The 21,935-nt window shown below is 41.6% G+C and overlaps 2 protein-coding genes across 3 annotated transcripts in view; both read left to right on the forward strand.

Annotated features, from left to right (window-relative positions):
- The first annotated feature begins 5,500 nt into the window (after window positions 1-5,500).
- On the forward strand, window positions 5,501-18,960 carry LOC133109291 (cytosolic 5'-nucleotidase 1A-like). 2 transcript variants are annotated; one of them, XM_061218553.1, is made up of 8 exons: window positions 5,501-5,550; window positions 5,754-6,480; window positions 6,648-6,725; window positions 6,905-7,031; window positions 16,747-16,854; window positions 17,647-17,708; window positions 18,269-18,394; window positions 18,497-18,960. In XM_061218553.1, the coding sequence occupies exons 2-8, from the start codon at window positions 6,403-6,405 to the stop codon at window positions 18,842-18,844; spliced, it is 927 nt and encodes a 308-aa protein (XP_061074537.1). In that variant the 5' UTR covers window positions 5,501-5,550; window positions 5,754-6,402; the 3' UTR covers window positions 18,845-18,960. The 2 variants fall into 2 exon arrangements, with proteins under 2 accessions (XP_061074537.1, XP_061074544.1); XM_061218560.1 differs by lacking the exons at window positions 5,501-5,550; window positions 5,754-6,480; window positions 6,648-6,725; window positions 6,905-7,031 and adding exons at window positions 11,859-11,984; window positions 12,714-12,797; window positions 12,979-13,105.
- Window positions 18,961-21,504: 2,544 nt separating this feature from the next.
- The window catches only part of LOC133136945 (cytosolic 5'-nucleotidase 1A-like), a 31,778-nt gene continuing 31,347 nt past the window's right edge, over window positions 21,505-21,935 (forward strand). The window contains exons 1-2 of the mRNA XM_061254839.1: window positions 21,505-21,580; window positions 21,748-21,825. Coding sequence (XP_061110823.1) covers window positions 21,512-21,580; window positions 21,748-21,825 — 147 coding nt within the window. The 5' untranslated portion in view covers window positions 21,505-21,511. The remainder of the gene's footprint in view (window positions 21,581-21,747; window positions 21,826-21,935) is intronic.

Raw genomic sequence — 21,935 nt, forward strand, 5'->3', positions numbered from 1 at the left:
GTGATAGAGGAAGTTGCAGCAACAGAGTATGGAAATAAAATAGAACGCACTAGTGAATATGTTCGTTCACAAAATGCCCTGAAACAAGATTCTCACTCTCGTCACTCACCCTTGGAGGATCCATCCCATATGGGATTGGATGGGAGTTTCAAAGCACTTCCTCACTCACATGTTGCGGGTCCATCCTATATGAAGCAAGATGGAAGCTTCATACGACACTGGTCACCTGAGGAAGACATCGTTCAGTCATCATCAGGTAACCAGAAAATAGAATTTCAGGCAGCTGATGATGTATACTTACCTCAGCGCACAAACGGGAAAAGTCAACCATACACTCCAGAACAAATGAACGTTCACGCTCAGCCCTTCATCCAGAAACAAGCTTCTCAAGTAGTCACAACATCTGTAGCAGAACCCTTGGCGCAGTACTTAGCCAGATGAGAGCTTACAAACTCCGGCCTGTACCATTTTGATGACAAGCCAGAAAACTTATCGCGTATGGTACGCCTCGTTCACCAATACGATAAGTGATGTTAATTTGAGTCCAGCCCAGCAACTCGACCTCATGACAAAGTGGCTTGGCAAAGAGTCAGGTGAATACATAAAACGTATACGCTCAGTGTATGCGGGCAATCCCACAGAGGTGCTAAATAAAGTATGGGAACGTCTCCGCGAGTGTTACCCCACCCCAGAGATCATGGAGAAGTCACTTTTTCAGCGTCTGGAGAGTTTCCCCAAGCTCACCAACAAAGATCACGCCAAACTCCGTGAGCTCTGCGACTTGCTGTATGAGATCCTCTGTGCCAAAGAAGATGGCTATCTCACAGGCTTGTCGTATTTGGACGCCTCACAGGGCATCTCACCAATCACAGAAAAACTGCCTTTTGGACTTCAGGAAAAATGGTTGTCCACTGGCTTGAGATTCAAAGAGGAGAACAATGGACGGTTCCCTCCCTTTGAATACTTCTGCAGATTTGTGGGCTGCGAAGCCAAGAAGAGGAACGATCCTAGCTTCATGCACCAAGGGAGCACTGCAACCTTGAACAAACAAGACAGACCAGCCTTAAAGAAATTCAACAATAACAGAACTCAGTACACAAAACAGATGTTTCCACAATAAAAATCAACAAACATACTAATGTTGACCTGACCAAGACCTGTCCAGTGCACAACAAGCCACACTCACTGCAGGATTGTCAAGCATTCAGAAACAAACCAATCGACGAAAGAAAAGCTTTCCTCAAGGAAAAAGGAATTTGTTTCAGATGCTGTGCGTCCACTTCACACCTCGCCAAGGATTGCAAGGCATCAGTAAAGTGTCAGAAACGTGACCGCATCTACCATGTCACAGTCATGCATCCTGGCCCGCCACCTCAAAACCCAAAGGCTCCTTCACCGTCAACAGATTACGGCGGGGAGGGAGAAGCCGAAGCACAACCAGCTGTAGTTACATCAAGCTGCACAGAGGTTTGTGGCGAGGGCCAATGGAATCGCTCCTGTGCAAAAATCTGCCTCACAAAGGTTTATCCTAAGGATGCTAGGCACAAGGCTGTCAATGCCTACGTGATAATGGATGACCAGAGCAATCGCTCACTGGCAAAACCAGAGTTCTGCAACCTCTTCGATGTAGAAGGCAAACCATTCCCGTATCGACTGAAAACCTGTTCTGGTTTAGTTGAAACGTCAGGGAGACGTGCCGAAGGATTCCAGGTTGAATCTCTAGATGGTAAAGTGGTAATTTCACTCCCACCACTCATCGAGTGTAGTGAGATCCCAAATAATCGTTCGGAGATCCCGAAACCAAGTGCTGTGTTACAACAACCTCATCTCCAGCATATTGCCAAACACCTCCCAGAACTAGATCCGGAAGCAGAAATTCTGTTGCTTCTCAGAAGAGATGTCTTGGAGGTGCACAAGGTCAGAAAACAGGTCAACGGGCCACACAATGCTCCGTTCACGCAACGGCTAGACCTCGGATGGGTGGTAATAGGCGAAGTGTGCCTAGGAAACGTCCATAAGCCGACGGTCAACAGCTTCAAGACCAATGTGCTAGAAGGCGGCCGTCCTTTGATCTTTCAACCCTGCAAAGCCTACATGCATGTCAAGGGAATGCAAGATAATGTCATCCGAGCAACCAAAGCTACAGAGGAGACACTGGGAAAAACAGTTTTTAACAAAATGGAACATGATAACAGACCTGCTCCATCGATTGAGGATACAATCTTTATGGACATGATGGATGCTAATGTCTGCAGAAACGAAGAGAAGGGTTGGGTTGCCCCACTTCCTTTAAAGGAAAACCCGCCGGCGCCTTCCCAACAACAGAGAGCTGGCTGTCAACAGGTTCATATCTCTGCAAAGCAGAGATGCAAGAACAGTACTTTGCGTTCATGGATAAGCTCTTCCGAAAGGGACATGCCGAGGTGGCACCACCGCTGAAGCACCAGGAGGAATGTTGGTATCTTCCTACGTTTGGAGTATATCATCCTCGGAAGCCCAACCAGATCAGGGTAGTCTTCGATTCAAGCGCTCAACATTGTGGTGTCTCCCTCAACGACGTGTTGCTATCCGGCCCGGATTTGAATAACACCTTAATTGGTGTTCTTCTCTGTTTCTGAAAAGAGAGAGTGGCAGTGTTGGCGGACATCTAACAGATGTTCTACTGTTTCGAAGTGAGTCAAGAACACCGCAATTTTCTTCGTTTCTTGTGGCACCAGGATAACGACGTTACCAAGAAAGTAATTGACTATCGAATGAAAGTCCACGTTTTCAGCAACAGCCCATCGCTAGCTGTGGCTATATATGGGTTGAGAAGAGCCATCAAAGAAGGAGCACAACGGCATGGCGCTGACACTGTTGAATTCGTGGAAAGGCACTTTTATGTTGACGATGGCTTGATATCCGTACCAACCGACCTTGAAGCAATTGACTTGATAAGAAGAACGCAGGCTTCTCTCGGGGAATCAAACATCCATCTCCACAAGTTTGCCTCAAACAGCCAAACCGTCTTGAAGGCCTTTCCCCCTGAGGACTGCGCTACAGTCGGCAAAGACCTAGACCTCAACGGAGAGATACCGCTCACACAGCGCAGCTTAGGTCTCCTCTGGGAGATATCCATGGATACCTGTACCTATGTTGTATCGATAGAAACCAAGCTATTCACTCGCCGTGGGGTACTGTCCGTGGTAAACAGCATCTTCAATCCCCTGGGTCTATTGGCACCCGTGACTATACAAGGAAGGGCTCTCTTAAGAGAGCTTAGCCCCGAACTCTCAGACTGGGAGCTTCACATACCACGTACTTACTCTAACATGTCACTTCTTAAGGCAGAACACACTGAGCTGTGCGTGTTCTCGGATGCCTCAACGAAAGCAATCGGAGCTGTTGCTTACCTGAAGACAGTTCAACAGGATGGACAAACCGAGGTTGGATTTGTCATGGGTAAGGCTAGGCTCGCACCCCAATATGAACCTACCATCCCACGATTGGAACTCTGCGCGGCAGTCCTAGCCGTTGAAATGGCGGATCTCATCCAAGACGAGCTAGACGTCAAACTTGATGCTGTAAACTTCTATGCTGACATAAGGTAATCCTTGGTTACATCCACAATGCGACTAAGAGATTCTACGTCTATGTTCACAACAGGGTGTAACGCATACGCCAGTCCTCAAAGCCAGAGCAATGCCATTACGTTCCCTCCAAGGAAAACCCTGCTGACTACGCATCAAGGTGCCTACCTGCTTCATGCCTGGCGCAGACCACCTGGTTCTCAGGACCACCTTTCCTGAGATCACCACCTACAGAAAAGGAACAAAAAATTGAAAAATTCAACCTAATAGAACCAGAAAACGACACCGAAATCAGACAAGAGATAGAGACCTACAATACTTACCTGAGTGAAGATATACTTACCCCAGACCGTTTCCAGCGTTTTTCCAGTTTCCGCTCACTCCTCAGAGGCGTCGCCTTCCTTATTCACATCGCCAGATCCTGCAAACGGACAAACACGAACAGTGAGTGCAAAGGCTGGCACAGGTGCAAACGTCTTCGTACCCCAGAGGAACTGGACCAAGCAACGCATGTTGTCCTTCACGCCACACAAATGTCAGCCTTCGCTAAGGAACTTGCTGCTCTCCACGCACAAAAACCAATTCCCAAAACCAGCTGTCTCCAACAGCTCAGCCCGATAATCAAGAACAACTTGATCTGCGTCGGAGGCCGGCTACGACATTCCAATTTGGAGACCAGCGAAAGGCATCCCATCATTTTGCCTAAAGACAGCCATGTATCCCTACTGCTGACGCGCCGCCATCATGAGCAAGTGAAGCACCAGGGCCGCCACATCATGGAGGGAGCTGTAAGGGCTGCAGGACTGTGGGTCTTGAGGCGGCAGGAGACCTGTAAACTCAGTACTCTATAACTGTGTGACATGCAGGAAGCTTAGAGGGAAGGTTGAAGAACAACACATGGTGGACTTACCTGCCGAATGTCTTCAAGAATGCCCTCCATTTACATATGTGGGCCTGGATGTCTTTGGTCCTTGGTCAGTTGCAGTTAGGCGGACCCGAGGAGGACAGGCTGAAAGCAAAAGATGGGCCATCACGTTCAGTTGTATGAGCTCAAGAGCAGTTCATGTTGAGCTGATAGTCCATGGATGCTTCGAGTTGCATAAGGGCACTCAGGTGTTTCTTCACCATTCGAGGCCTGGTTAAGCAGTTGAGGTCTGACTGCGGAACTAACTTCATTGGCGCAAGCAAGGAACTCGGGATGGACAGAAGCCAGCTGGACCCAGGTGTCCATAAGTATCTCAGCGACCAAGGATGTGTCTGGGAGTTCAACCCACCACACGCTTCCCAAATAGGGGGCTGTTGGGAAAGGATGATAGGCACCGCAAGAAGAATCTTGGATTCTATGTTGCTCCAACTAAACACTCGCCTAACTCATGAGGTGCTCTCTATATTAATGGCGGAGGTGACTGCCATTATGAATGCACGACCACTTGTACCAGTACCACAGACCCGGACAACCCCCAGATCCTCTCTCCTTCGATGCTCCTCACACAAAAGACAGGAGTCCCTCCACCCCTTGGCGACTTCCCAGAGAGAGATCTGTACACAAAACAGTGGAGACAAGCAGGTTGTACGCAACTCTTGGCCTATGGCTAGGGTCACCACCACATTCCCTGGGAAAGACGGACACGTGAGAAAGGTTGAGGTTAGAACTGTCGACCAAGATACAGTAAAGACATTTCTCAGACCAATTGCAGAAGTTGTCTTACTTCTCCCAGAAGACAAAGCCTAATGCGAACTCCTTGTATATTAGGTTTAGTGACCTCATTGAGGTCAGGCGGGGAGTGTGATGTCTACCAGACATAATTTTTTCTTTTCTAATGTTAAATACTGCTTTGGAGTGCATTTGTGTTCAATTGTACTGTTCTTTAAAATAGTGAAGTTAAAGTTAGTTAGAACGCATCACTTTCGGTTAGTCGCAAATCACTTCCCGTTAGAAAGCAGGAAATGCAACCACAATGGAGCCGTGTTTGTCATTGTCGTAAGTGATCATATTTCATCAGTAACATGTTAAAAGATAATGCATTAAGGATTAGTTGATAAAAATGTGGTTGATAAGTTAAGATAAAAAACGATTTTATTTACAAGTATGTCCAATGTAATTCATGCTTTTGCTACAATTCTGGGTTGGTAAAAAACGACACAAGACTCAGTGTATTTGTTTTCTGTAATTTATTTTTGCAGTTTTCACTCCATGTCATGGTGAAGGAGTCAGCAGTAAACGTTTTTGTCAACTACTACGCCGACGACTCTTTGCTTCATTTTGAGTGGAGTTTAACTTGATGTTTAGTTTGCGGTTGTTACACGCTTACGAGAACATTACAGTGGGTCAAAACCAACCAAAGAGCATACCTGATGTAGCTGATCCACAGACATAACAGGAGGGAAATCCTATAACATTATATATAAACTAGACCCAAAACATTTGCAGAATCTGATTGGTCTGCGTGAGTAGGCACAGTTCCAAAGCAGTTGCCAAGGGAGGAAGGTTTACATATAAGTTGCAAATGTGTACCTACTTTCATTTGCAGAGATACGCGTGGGAGATCTTGGCAAGAATAGGTTTGGCATCCTGGTTCTGTGGTTATGAAGGTCAGCACGTTATAGACGTTTCAGTTGATGAGCAGACATCCGCAGGTTGACTTAAGTTAACACCAAATATAAAATCTAGTGTGAATTACAATTATTACATAACATTACATTACGTGGCATTTAGCAGACACTCTTATCCAGAGCGACGTACAACAAAGTGCATATCAATCACAAGAACAAGTGCAAAAGTAGACCTGAGAGGACAGTACAGTTCCGAGTCCTAGTGTAAACATACAGAATTATGAGTGGCATGGAGATTAACAAAGCCAGTAATGCACCGGATGACAAAGGAGTTGGAGATGGACCAGCAGGCAAACGTGTGAGTGATACAGCCTATGTTTTGATATCAGATTGATGTTATTTTTAGGCCATAATAATAATTGTCATCTTCCCTGCTGCATACTTGTTGCTTGTACTGCCCGGTTTATATTTTCTATGCATTATCTGTGTATAAAACTGTGCTTGCCTTTCTTGCTGTAACTCCAGGGACCAATGACCATCGCAGTGTCTGAAATATTGCTGATTAACATGGAGAAGCCAGGAGTGGCGTTTCCCTTCATAAAGGTGGGTAAAGAGTGTTTTTTTTTTCATTCCAATATTAATTGGCATTAACTAATGTAGTCGCTAACATGAATTAATGATGTGCAAATACACAAACAAAGCTGGGACAGATAAACTTCTCAGTAGTTAAGAACTGACATTAATTATAATAATAATAATTGGCAATGTAATGTATTGAACAGGCCTTGGTGAACGTGAATGACCATTTCCACAAGCTTCACCCGGACAGTGAGTTTCCATTCTACATTGCACTGATGACTAAGAACCAGGCTCAGGAGCAACACATAAGAAACCACCTCAACAAGTTAGGTAGGTAGAGTATATTCAAGGCACAAATCCCTGTTACCAATATGTGTTTTAGTGTATGGCACTGCATAAATGTATGCTAATGCAATAGATATAATGAACAGTGTCATTATAATCAATGTCAAAGTACAACATTGAAAGCACAGGAATGTTTAAAATGACTATATGTTTTTGTTTGTTTTCTGTTTTTGTAGTTTGTTTCTATGTTCATGTGGTTTAGTCTAACATTAATCCACTGAAAATTAGACCTCTAGAATCTGTTTAAACTGATCATTTTAATCAAGCCAGCTAACCTATCACCAGCTAACCTTGTTTAATGTTCAGCACTCTGAATACAAGTGGCATCCACTGCTAGAAGTCCTCACTTATCCCATATGTAAATCAGATTTATATGTGAAAAAATGATCAGAAACTATTTTAAGTAGTTAATTTAGATGTTTCTATACCAGCAATGTCAAGTAACCCACGTACCAAAAAATAACTTTAACAGGAATTTTCTAAATGACCTATTTCCTGTACAAAAAAACATTTAGATATAGCTACTAAATTTTACTTTGTGCTTGTTAACTAACATAGCTGGTGATTTGCTTTTTTAAAATATATTTAGTAATTTCTATTTTATGGGGTATTTTATGTGGAAAAATAGCAAACTTAGTCTGCATTTTCCAGCATATTCATTTAAAAATAATTAATCAATAAAACTAAAATGTGTAAAAAAAACCCTTTGTAATTCCCCAGTTATCAGGTCATTTATCACATTGAAATATAAAAACTTCTTAATACACTGAGTCAAAAAAGTATTCTAACTAATACGTGAATGTGTCCTTTTTTAATTATACATGCATTAATTTGCATATGATCCTAAAAATAAATAAAAGATAAAATGCAAAGTGTCTGCATTTAAAATATAACATTTAAATTGGAGATTAGAGGAAAGGATTTGATTTTCCTACTCACACGTGGTACCTCCTTTAACTGTAGGTAACCTGCTGGATCAACCTACATCAACCTACAAAATGTTCAACTTACATCCAGATTAAAATTTTGAGGCTTATTAACCCTTGTGTAGTCTTAACATTCTGTATACTCCCCTTAACCTAAGGGTAAAAAATTACCTGCCTTCACTAAACCCCTAAAATAAATCAGCTTAATTGAATTTTATAGTTTGCATGAAGAAACAACCTGTCACTCATCACAAACTTTGTCATAAAATTTTCAAAGTTGAAAAAAGATAATTCAGGGAGTTTTCGCTGCTGTTAAACATAGTCATTTTTGACCCATAAGAAAACACAAGGATTCAATTTCAATTTCAATTTTTATTTGTATAGCACTTTTTACAAAGAACCTTTGTCACAAAGCAATTCACTGTCTTAAGAAATAGGTTCACCTATTTCACCAAAATTCTCAGACCCACATGCAAGACTAAGGTGCCAACCAAGAACCAAATACAAGTCCACATTTTATGTAGTTGAATCAGGGGCAACAAGCTGACAAATGTACTTACTAATCAACTGAGCATATGTTGTTGGAATCAGGGCTAAGAACCATGTTATTCCTCAAAATATTCATGGTATTAGCTGCTTTCTAACTCTAGCAATGAACTGAATAAAAGTAATGGGATTCAATAAAAACAAGGTTTGTTTTTGTTTCCCCATTAGGCTTAAGTCAGGTTTCAATCCATCAGGATGACTACAGCAGCAAACCTGAACCGAAGGTACTCTACCTCTCCGAAGACCCTGGCAAAGCAGAGGAAGCCATTAAAACAGGTAGAGTTACAAACTCAGTATCACAAATCAAACAATAAGAGCTGAAAGTTGGAAACACAAAAATGAATCACTTGTATATTTGTTTCCAAATTATTTGAGTACAGCTGTTGCAAGCATGTCATCTCCTAGGTGATACTGTATACTGGCCTGTATTTAAACAACCTCAAAACCTCAAAATTTACAAAAAGTAAATGCCAGCATTACACATTTTCTTTACAAACCCAGTTTGACAAGTTAGTTATAGTGATTGCTGAACTCACCAAACTGTTATAAAATAAATAAAATATATTTATTTTAAAAACATATATGTTTGAGTTTGAGAACCACTGCTTCACTGTACTGTAACACAGTGGCTTATATACAGTGTATTAACTCACATAAGCCCATAGGCAAGTGGGCTATAGTTTTACTCGACTATATATGCTTTAAAAACAACTGGCAGGTAAATAGACAACTGAAGGAACAGATTTAAACTTCCGGAGTAATGTACATCCTTCCTATCGTGTGGTGCGGTTTCATTCCTCCTACCGTTTCTAAGAAGCATGACAGAGGCAAAGTTCTTCAATAAAAGGTCAAATATAAGTAGTAATAAAATAAGTATTTTCTGTCAATGTTTTTGTGTATATATATATATATATATATATATATATATATATATATATATATATATATATTATTATTATTAAAACTGTCTAATAATGTCCAACCAACAAACTTCAACTGAAAAACATAATTTATTAATTTATTCCTAATTTTTAGGAAGTAGTTGCTCAGAAAATGAAAAACCCATATGTTGTGGAGTAATTTATGAGCAATGTTTAGTCAGTCAAGAAAATATTCTAATGAAAATGCAAATGTTACATTGAGTGTTGCGAAAAATCTTTTTATGTGAAAGAAATAGACTAGGCTAGCTTTTGCAATAACACTCAAGTTGATTGTTTGGCTTTGTGCCCATGTGCTTCTTGAATGACTATTTAAATATAATTATATGAGGATTGCTCAGTCTGAATTCATGTCGCAGAACTTTCCCTGACCTGACTACTTACAGACACAATTTTGCGTCATAACATGTCTATATTGTTCCTTCCACCTTCTTTGGTAAAATATAGCTATGCGTGGCCTTCGATGGAGATGCAGTCCTGTTCTCTGGTGAGTCCGAGATTGTTTTTAAGAAGAAAGGGCTGGAAGCCTACATAAAAAATGAGGATGATTCAGAGGACATCCCCCTTGGAGAGGTATAGGTGGCAAAGCAAAAGTGTCCTGACTCTTATACTTTGGATCAGCTTCCTGTGAGGACTTCCAGGAGTTCTCATCGGCAATGAGAAGGGTCTTTGACCACCCCAAGTACGGGCATGAGGCGGCAGCTCGGGCCGCCGCTACTGGTGGGAATACAGGCTTCTATGCCCTCCGGGCCAAGATCCGTGGACCACGCCATGCCCAACTACCTTTCCCACCCCTTATCCACTCTCCCACTCCACCTCTGACCCGGTATCCTGAACCACCCCTGTTCCAGCATCCCCTTCGACCCCAGTGCCCGCCCCCATTTCTCGAGCCCCGTCTGCCGGAGGGCTGCCCGCCCCCGTTTCTTGAGCCCCGTCTGCCCGAGGGCTGCCCGGGTCCCGAGGCCGTTGTTGAACCTGTAACAGAACCTGCCCCTGCATCTGAGCCTGTCACTGAACCTGCCCCGGCCCCTGAGCCTGTCACTGAACCTGCCCCGGCCCCTGAGCCTGTCGCCGAGCGAGCCCCCAAGCCGCTTCTGCCCGGAAAAGCTCTGTCTTGGTCCCCTGAGCCGCCTCTGCCCCAGGACCTTGGTCTGGCCCCTGCACCATGTCCGGCCCAGTCCCAGGCTCTGGCCCCGCCACAGGCGCTGACTGGGGCCCCAGACCCCACCAGGTCAAGAATCCTGAGACCCCGACCCCGGGGCCGGTCCCGCCTGAGACCCCGACCCTGACTCCAGGCCCGGTCCCGCCTGAGACTCCGACCCCGACCCCGGGGCCGGTCCCGCCTGAGACCCCGACCCTGACCCCGACCCCGGGCCCGCCTGAGACCAAGACCCCGGGCCCAGTCCCGTCTGAGGCCCCCTATTCCCGTCCAAGACCCTACCCAGCTGCCCTCATTATTCCCATTCCTGTATGCTCCGTTTCCCTCTTGTTCCTCCCACCCTCCCTGCTCCTCCTCCCCATGGGGTTCTGATGAAACGCCAAGTGGCGTTTCTTAGGGGGGGGGTACTGTCATGATCTGTGTTTTGGTGAAATTATTTCATGGTTTATTATCCTTTATTTTTGTAATTTATTATTTTTCATATTCATGTTTGTCTTGACGGTCATAGTATTCCTGTGTTTGTGTCTGCCTTACCATGTGCTTGTGTTTTCTTTGTCCTGAACCCCGCCCTCACCTGCCTCTGTTAGCCACGCCCCCTTTGGTTCATTTGCATTCGCATTGCTTTGATTGATTCCTCCCTGTTCCTCATGTCTCCTGCCCATTAGCAGCTTCCCTCTGTTATTTAAGTTCTTCCCTTCTGTTTAGTCCCTGCCAGATCGTGCCTCAATGTTTGGAGTGTGATTCTGCCCGTTTTTGCTCTGCCAGTTTTCTCTCTGTTCCCTCGTGTTCATTGGTGATTCTTTGGTTTTCTGTTTATAAGTAAATTTGGAGTCTGGATTTGCTTCTATGTTGGTGAGAGATTCTGCCTGTTTGGTTCTGCCTGTTTTCTCTCTGTTTCCTTGTGCTCATTTGTGACTCTGGACTCTGGATTTTTGATTACATTTTTGTATCTGCCCTTTTGGCGATTTTTCTGAGTTTTTGTTTTTGATAAGATTTGTCCCTCGGATTCCAGTGACCTTTTTTTGAGTTTGGATTTTTGTGCTTTTCTTTTTTGATTCTGGAGTCTGGCCTTTTTTTCTTGTCGATTCTTGTGGAAAATAAATCATACCTCTTGTCTGCCCAGCAGCATAACAGAAAGATTATTTACCTGGCATAGCGCCATTTACCTGAGCATCATGGGAGGGGCTGATTCTCTCAAGTTATAAGGCTCAGCAGGTTATAGACGTTTCAGTTCATGAGCAGACATCAGCAGATTGACTTAAGTTAACACCAAATATAAAATCTAGTGTGAATTACAATTATGAGCAACAGGAAGGCTAAAAAATGCAAGAGTGACAAAGGAGTTGGAGATGGACCAGCAGGCAAACGTGTGAGTGATACAGCCTATGTTTTGATATCAGATTGATGTTATTTTTAGGCCATAATAATAATTGTCATCTTCCCTGCTGCATACATTTACATTACATTTTACATTTTTGTCATTTGGCAGACGCTTTTAATCCAAAGCAACTTACAAGTGCATAGGTTCTACCATAAGTCAAAGCATCACATCCAGAACTAGCAAACTACACATAAAATGCTGTTCTAAACATAGTCGTCAGCATATTTTTTATTTTTTTTTGGGGGGGGGGGGTTAGAGAAGGACAGGGATATCAGAAATCAGGAGGGAGGACTAAGTTTGAAAAGGTGCGTCGAAATAGGGGGAGGGATTGTGCTGTTCTGACAGTGGTAGGCAAGTCATTCCACCACTGAGGAACCAGAACGGAAAACAGGCGTGAACGTGCAGCTCGATCGCCAGAGAGCTCGTAGTGCACGTAGAGAGGGAACCGTAAGGCGACCAGAGCTGGCAGACCGGAGTGGTCTAGCTGGGGAGCAGGGAGTGATCAAGGATTGTATGTAAGGTGGGGCAGTCCCCTAAGCAGCCTGAAATGCCAACACTAGGGCCTTGAAACGGATGCATGCGGCAATAGGAAGCCAGTGGAGGCCAATGCATGAGGAGCGGTATACGAGCCATACTTCTCGCTTGTGCTGCCCGGTTTATATTTTCTAAGCATTATCTTATCTGTGTATAAAACTGTGCTTGCCTTTTTTGCTGTAGCTCCAGGGACCAATGACCATCGCAGTGTCTGAAATATTGCTGATTAACATGGAGAAGCCAGGAGTGGCATTTCCCTTCATAAAGGTGGGTAAAGGGTGTTTTTTTTATTTTATTCCAATATTAATTGGCATTAACGAATGTAGTCACTAACATGAATTAATGATGTGCAAATACACAAACAAAGCTGGGACAGATTCACTTCTCAGTCGTTAAGAACTGACATTAATTATAATAATAATAATTGGCAATGTAATGTATTGAACAGGCCTTGGTGAACGTGAATGACCATTTCCACAAGCTTCACCCGGACAGTGAGTTTCCATTCCACATTGCACTGATGACTAAGAACCAGGCTCAGGAGCAACACATAAGAAACCACCTCAACAGGTTAGGTAGGTAGAGTATATTCATCTTGGCACAAATCCCTGTTACCAATATGTGTTTTAGTGTATAGCACTGCATAAATGTATGCTAATGCAATAGATATAATGGACAGTGTCATTATAATCAATGTCAAAGTACAACATTGAAAGCACAGGAATGTTTAAAAGGACTATGTGTTTTTGTAGTTTGTTTCTATGTTTATGTGGTTTAGTCAAACATTAATTAAAAAAAAATTAGGCCTCTAGAATCTGTTTAAACTGACGAGTTTAATCAAGCCAGCTAACCTATTACCAGCTAACCTTTGTAGGGGTCCTCGCACGGGCTCCACAATATGTAGGGGTCCTCGCACGGGGCTCCAAATTATGTAGGGTCCTCGCACGGGCCGCCAAATAGCGTAGGGATTTTACTCTCTACGAAACCGGGGCGCCTCATGTAGCAGTATAACTGCAAAAAGTAATCAGTCTCATAAAATTACTGTTATCAGAAATATCCAACCACAAATTTAGTATTTCAATTAATAATTAAAATAACCAATATTAATGATTGAACATACCGATAACCTGAAGGTTGGAAGTTCTTCGAAAGACTGCTTTAACTCGGCTCTCATGTCTATGTGATTCCAAAACAGACACCGGGGTTTAATAAAATATATGTATTAAAATATATTTATTAAACAACGTACAAACACAGAACAGATAAACTAACGGGAATTAGTAGGGGAAGTTAGGGTGTGTGTGTGTGTGCGTGTGTGTCGCTTGAACAAAGGAAAGGTAAAAGTGGGAGTAGGTAGCTTGGGTAAGCTAGAGTTCTGGGTGTGTTAATGAGTTTCAGTGTTAGCTGTGAGAAGAGCGACTACTTGTGTAGTTCCCTCTATATATGCGCGAAAGACGACGAATCAATTCACGTACATACACGACTAACCGAATACATTAAAATGATAAGACAAAGCAAATCTAGAAACACAGATTCAAAATAACAGTTAAGACTAAGCTAACACTGACTATGCCTGCAAATGCTTGTTTAGTCTTACTGAGTCCATACGCATTGCTGGATCCAAAAGACGTGCTGTCCTTATAGGAGCCGCGATGGTGCTGTGAATGCGTGTCCTGGAGAGGTGCGCAAAGCTAGGGCGTTCCCGTCTTAGCCGCGCGTTGTAGTCTGGTCCGCTCGGTTGCTGGAAGGAGGTTCACTGGTCCTTTTTCCTGGTGGAAAAGTTCGTTGCTGTTGTTCGCTGGTTAGCTTTGCAGGAGTAAACTGATGGAGCGTTCCGCGTACACCAGTTTCCACTCGCTATAGGCCAAGAAGTTACCGCCAGGCCTGGTAGTGCGCTGTGCATAGTCTCAGAGCAGATGAGCTGAAGCGAATGGCCAAAAAGGGTGCGTCGAAGAAGTGAATGAAGAAAGGGAAGAGAAGAGAAGAAGCAGAAGAAAGATCCCAAGAACGTGTCTTGCTCTTATACAGGAAAGTTTATTGCTCCCGCCATTACGGGATTGGCTGAACCAAGCGAGACGTCATGCGGGGTGGACGTCGCGGAATTGTCCTGTGGGAATGTGGAAGTTGTAGTTCCTACACCTTGTTTAATGTTCAGCACTCTGAATACAAGTGGCATCCAGAGCTAGAAGTCCTCACTTAACCCATAGGTAAATCAGATTTATTTGATTTAATGTGTTAATTATTATCAAATGTATTAGTTATCATTTGAGAGGAGGAAAAATCTGTGAAAAGGCTGGATCGATCAACCAAGTATTTTGAGATATTATATTTAGCTTCTGGAACTATGGTAGTTTCATAATATAAGTGAAACCATATGTGACCAGAAACTATTTTAAGTAGTTAATTTTGATGTCAAGTAACCCACGTACCAAAAAATAACTTTAACAGGAATTTTCTAAATGACCTATTTCCTGTACAAATTTTTTTTTACTTAACATATAGATATAGGTACTAAATTTTACTTTGTGCTTGTTAACTTTATCTGCATTTTCCAGCATATCCATTTTAAAATAATGAATCAATAAAACTAAAATGTGTAAAAAAAAAAACCTTCCCCAGTTATCAGGTCATTTATCACATTGAAATATAAAAACTTCTTAATACACTGAGAGAAAAAAATATTCAAACTAATACGTGAATGTTTCCTTTTTTAATTATACATGCATTAATTTGGATATGCTCCTAAATAAAATAAATAAAAGATCAAAAGCAAAGTGTCCGCATTCAAAATATAACAGAGATATAACATGGAGATTGGAGGAAAGGATTTGATTTCCTTATTCAAATGTGGTACCTCCTTAAACTGTAGGTAACCTGCTGGATCACCTACACACTCAGATCCAGATTAAGCTTTTGAGGCTGATTAACCCTTGTGTAGTCTTAACATTCTTCAATAAACCCCTAAAATAAATCAGCTTAATTGAATTTTATATTTTGCATGAATAAACAACCTGTCACTCATCCCAAACTTTGTCATCAAATTTCAAATCAAAAAGTTGAATAAAGATCATTTAGGGAGTTTTCTCTGCTGTTAAACAGTCATTTTTGACCCGTAAGAAAACACAAGGATTAAGTTCCAACAAGTATTCAATTTCAATTTCACTTTTTATTTGTATAGCACTTTTTACAAAGGGTGGAGGTAGTGGGGAGAGCCAGTCGCAACTGAGACTAGTCCTGAGAGGGCGAACCCACAATGCGTATCGCCTCTCAATTCCAAGACCAAAACAGAAAAATAATCCCTACTCCCAAACAACGGGAGGAACAAAAACTAACCCGTAGGAGATTCTTAGTAAAGAAACAGAAATAAAGTCAACAAAAACAGTTGAAGAAAATAAAGCGACCCTTAAAACACAGGGCGAGAATATCAACTGATAACTGTGCTTAAAGGCGAGCACAGAGTACACCAAAAGAAAATACAATCTAGCACAAAACCGCTAGACAAGAAAATAAAACCACGAGACGCAGCTCGGGACAGAAAGGCAAACCAAAATACAAATACCAGGGACAACGTCCCTCTACCCCGGCTCACACGAGCCCAAACAAAAGAAAAACCTTTTAGGAAGGCGCTGGTAACACAATACCTAACCACACGCCTTCCTTACCTTAAATAGTAGTAGTGTAAATTGGTATAACACACACCAGCACAGTACCTGACTCTGAGACAACAAGAGTCTACCTTGTGCTTTTACCGGCTGAATGTCAGAACGAACAGATAACACTCAAGCACTGAAGCCTAGTCAGGACTGGCTTTAAATGCTGTCATTGGAGGTAATTCCCCTGGCGCAAATGAGGAACAGGTGTTCCCAATGATCCTCGGCCCTCTGATGGTCACAATAGGAATGACCTTCCCCATGACAAATTCACTGTCTTAAGAAATAGATTCACCTATTTCACCAAAATTCTCAGACCCACATGCAAGACTAAGGTGCCAACCAAGAACCAAATACAAGCCCACATTTTATGTAGTTGAATCAGGGGCAACAAGCTGACAAATGTACTTACTAATCAACTGAGCTTATGTTGTTGGAATCAGGGCTAAGAACCATGTTATTCCTCAAAATATTCATGGTATTAGCTGCTTTCTAACTCTAGCAATGAACTGAATAAAAGTAACGGGATTCAATGAAAACAAGGTTTGTTTTTGTTTCCCCATTAGGCTTAAGTCAGGTTTCAATCCATCAGGATGACTACAGCAGCAAACCTGAACCGAAAGTACTCTACCTCTCCGAAGACCCTGACAAAGCAGAGGAAGCCATTGAAACAGGTAGAGTTACAAACTCAGTATCACAAATCAAACTATAAAAGCTGAAAGTTGGAAACACAAAAATGAATCACTTGTATATTTGTTTCCAAATTATTTGAGTACAGCTGTTGCAAGCATGTCATCTCCTAGGTGATACTGTATACTGGCCTGTATTTAAACAACCCTTTTCCTCAAAATTTACTAAAAGTAAATGCCAGCATTACACATTTTCTTTACAAACTCAGTTTGACAAGTTAGTTATAGTGATTGCTGAACTCACCAAACTGTTATAAAATAAATAAAATATATTTATTTTAAAAACATATATGTTTGAGTTTGAGAACCACTGCTTCACTGTACTGTAACACAGTGGCTTATATACAGTGTATTAACTCACATAAGCCCACAGGCAAGTGGGCTATCGTTTTACTCGACTATAGATGCTTTAAAAACAACTGGCAGGTAAATAGACAACTGAAGGAACAGATTTAAACTTCCGGAATAATGTACATCCTTCCTATCGTGTGGTGCGGTTTCATTCCTGCTACCGTTTCTGAGAAGCATGACAAAGGCAAAGTTCTTCAATAAAAGGTCAAATATAAGTACTAATAAGTATAAGTATAAGTATAAGTACAAATATAAGTATTTTCTGTCAATGTTTTTGTACATATATATATATATCATTAAAACTTTCTAATAATGTCCAACCAACAAACTTCAACTGAAAAACAAATACATAATTTTTAGGAAGTAGTTGTAGTGTTCAGAGTTAATAAGGCTAAAAGTCAAACATGTCTCACTCCTCCAACACAGGGCATGCAGCTGCCATCATGTTCCCTAATGACAAGGATAACAAAGGGGATGGAGAGGGAAAGGTACTATGGGTGCGAGAGCACCAGCTTTCTGGATTTTGTGTCCACAAGAACAATGTAATTGTGCAGAGGAAGAATTATTCTGGTTTGAATGGTAATAAGAGGGATTTTATTTAACCTCATCATAACATTACATTTCAATACCTTACATCTGACCAATGTTTTTTTCCAGAGATACACAATAATTTCTAGGGTGATCTATTTTGCTCAGAAAATGAAAAACCCATATTTTGTGGAGTAATTTATGAGCAATGTTTAGTCAGTCAAGAAAATATTCTAATGAAAATGCAAATGTTACATTGAGTGTTGCGAAAAATCTTTTTATGTGAAAGTTCTGTACATGAGCAAGAAATAGACTAGGCTAGCTTTTGCGATAACACTCAAGTTCATTGTTTGGCTTTGTGCCCATGTGCTTCTTGAATGACTATTTAAATATAATTATATGAGGATTGCTCAGTCTGAATCCATGTCGCAGAACTTTCCCTGACCTGACTACTTACAGACACAATTTTGCGTCATAACATGTCTATATTGTTCCTTCCACCATCTTTGGTAAAATATAGCTACGCGTGGCCTTCGATGGAGATGGAGTCCTGTTCTCTGATGAGTCCGAGATTGTTTTTAAGAAGAAAGGGCTGGACGCCTACTTAAAAAATGAGGATGATTCAGAGGACATCCCCCTTGGAGAGGTATAGGTGGCAAAGCAAAAGTGTCCTGACTCTTATACTTTGACTTTTGTGTTTTTGACTCTGAATATCGTCTCTGACCTACCCTGTGACTTTTATTCTCAGGGTCCCCTGAAGTGCTTTTTGGAGGCTCTTGTTAACATGGAGAAAAAATTGCACGCCAAACATCCGAATGAAAACTTCCCTGTGCAGACCTTCCTGGTGACATCACGCGACCCAGTCATTTCTGGGACCAGGGTCCTGAAGACCCTGAAGAGCTGGGGTCTGGAGCTCACTCAGGCGTTCTTCTTATCCGGGAGGCCTAAGGGGCCCCCACTGAGTATGATCCAGCCACACATCTTCTTTGATGACCAGAAGCCACACATCGATGGGGCTCTTAAGCTGGGGATCATCTCTGCCCACGTGCCTTATGGGATAGGATATGAGACCTACAAGGATGACTGCGAGAAGTGATAAACCATGGGAACCATGGGAAAGTTAGAATGAGAAACTGATGTATTATTCATATTTTTATTTTGATCTCAGTTCACTCATGATATATATATAGTCAATGGTTTGTTTAAAGTGCTCAAAACAAGGAATGCTTTAATTTTATTAATTTATGCAAGCCTGTAATGCTATATGAAATTATAAACCTTTAAAAACATAATGCCTGATTTATGTTGTCAAAGTTGACCTTTCAGAATGAGTCCAATTCTTCAGAATGGACAATGCTGTCTGTATTGTATTTATGCTCCACTATGCACTCCATACATTAGGCCCTCATATTGGATATTGTGAGACGGGTGCGTGGGGGTTGGACCCAAAATGCACGACTCAGAAACAATAGTTAAATAAAGTCCCATTAGGGCTTTATTCGGGACGAGTCCCAGGAGCGTAGTAAACACAAGCAAAATCCATACACGAAGATCCAGCCAAACAAATATAAAACAAACAAAAAGCACGGTGCCGAGGGAAGAGGCAATCTCGTAGTTGGTAGACGTGCAGGGAGGTCCGGTAGCAGGAGAGCAGTCACCGGGGCAGATAAACAGGCGGACGGCAGGCAGAGGCGTAGTCGTGGGCGAAGCGGGAGTCGAAACCATGAAACAATCAGCGGGGCAAAAGTGCAAAAACGGTAGGCGAGGACGTAGTCAAAAAACAAACGATGGTCACAAAACAGAAATCAATAAACTATGGTCGGAAAACAGGCTTGGATCGTAACGTGTAATCAAAACAGTAAATGCTCAAGAGTTGCGTGGAAAACAGAGGCAGACAATTTCGCAGTGAACAGTAGCGCGACTGGGCTATAAATGCGGGTGTAGACAGGTGCAGACAATTAGTTAGAGCGTAGCAAGGAAATGGAAAACAGGTGCGATGGATGACAAGTTTAACAAGGAGATTAGTAATCGTTAGTAATAAACCTATCCTGCCCTAGCATTAGTAAATTAGTAAATGACATGCACGAGAAACGTAAGGTACATGAACACATGATTCGTTTGTTAGTCTCTACCCAATCCTGATCTAGCGTTAGTAGTTTTAGTAAATAGACAAATGGAAACACTTAGGGAGTGAATGACAGAGAGAGAGAGAGAGAGAGAGAGAGAGAGAGAGAGAGAGAAAAGGCGGAAAGCAAGGTTTGCGGAAAAACATGTAAAAGTGTATGCATAACAACGACCAGTTAACGTAACAATAAACATGCATCAAAACATAACACAAAGCGAAACTAAGACGATAATCACTCAACATAACCAGGTAATATAATCGTACGAAAACATAACTAGACATGACAAGAAAATAAATCGTAACGAGACATAACTAAACATGACAAGAAAATAAATCGTAACGAAACATAACTAAACAACATGACGAACCTAGACAACATAATACATGATAAGACACTACGTGACTAAGACAACATAAATAAACATAAATAAACATAAAACATGGCGAGACAGACCTGAAACGTGACATATTGCAATGAAGACACAAATAAATGGCCAGAAAACATAATATGTGACCCATTCTAACATAATCAGTCATAATCAATGTTTATGTTTTTAGCTGCTTTAGGCTTTCATCTTCATTTTGTCTAACAATATCTTGACTTTCATAATCTTCATGCCAAATTCAGTAAAAATAAATATTATTTATGATTCAAATGTCATGATTTTGTCATGATAGATGCATACATTATGTTTCGTTTATTATCTAATTTCATCTAGTGTATACTTACCTGATAGTTTGTTTTTCTTGATGACAGACCATCTATCATGACAAAATCATGACATTTGAATCATTCAAAGGAGAAGAGCCAGACTGGTTGAAGCTTACAGGAAGGGGACAGGAATGTCAACAACCACACATTACAACAGTGGTATGCAGAAGAGCATCTCTGAACATACATCAAATGGGGTCTGTATGGACTCAAATGTTGTTAATCGCATAGTTGTAGATGGCTATGTTTTTCGTAAGATACAATACAACTGGACAAAAAACAAGATACCTATTATGACAACTAGGAAGTGGCTAAACTATGGTGGGTGTGATGTCTACCAGACATAATTTGTTATTTTCTAATGTTAAATACTGCTTTGGAGTGCATTTGTGTTCAATTGTACTGTTTCTTTAAAATAGTCATGTTAGTTAGTTAGAACGCTTCACTTCCGGTTAGTCACTTCCCGTTAGAAAGCAGGAAATGCAACAACAACGGAGCCGTGTTTGATGTGCTAGTTAAGGATCTTTCTGAATCCTCCCAAAAGGACTGATAAATCATTGTCGTAAAAAAAGTTACGACAACAAAGCAAAGCAGTTGCCAAATATAAGTTCCAAATGTGTACCTACTTTAATTTGCAGAGATACGCCTGGGAGATCCTGGCAAGAATAGGTTTGGCATCCTGGTTCTGTGGTTATGAAGGTCAGCACGTTATAGACGTTTCAGTTGATGAGCAGACATCCGCAGGTTGACTTAAGTTAACACCAAATATAAAATCTAGTGTGAATTACAATTATTACATAACATTACATTACGTGGCATTTAGCAGACGCTCTTATCCAGAGCGACGTACAACAAAGTGCAAAAGTAGGCCTGAGAGGACAGTACAGTTCCGAGTCCTAGTGTAAACATACAGAATTATGAGTGGCATGGAGACTAACAAAGCCAGTAATGCACCGGATGACAAAGGAGTTGGAGATGGACCAGCAGGCAAACGTGTGAGTGATACAGCCTATGTTTTGATATCAGATTGATGTTATTTTTAGGCCATAATAATAATTGTCATCTTCCCTGCTGCATACTTGTTGCTTGTGCTGCCCGGTTTATATTTTCTATGCATTATCTGTGTATAAAACTGTGCTTGCCTTTCTTGCTGTAACTTCAGGGACCAATGACCATCGCAGTGTCTGAAATATTGCTGATTAACATGGAGAAGCCAGGAGTGGCGTTTCCCTTCATAAAGGTGGGTAAAGAGTGTTTTTTTTTTTTATTCCAATATTAATTGGCATTAACTAATGTAGTCGCTAACATGAATTAATGATGTGCAAATACACAAACAAAGCTGGGACAGAT

This window comes from Conger conger, chromosome 1 (assembly GCF_963514075.1).
Source record: "Conger conger chromosome 1, fConCon1.1, whole genome shotgun sequence".
Classification (NCBI taxonomy): domain Eukaryota; kingdom Metazoa; phylum Chordata; class Actinopteri; order Anguilliformes; family Congridae; genus Conger; species Conger conger.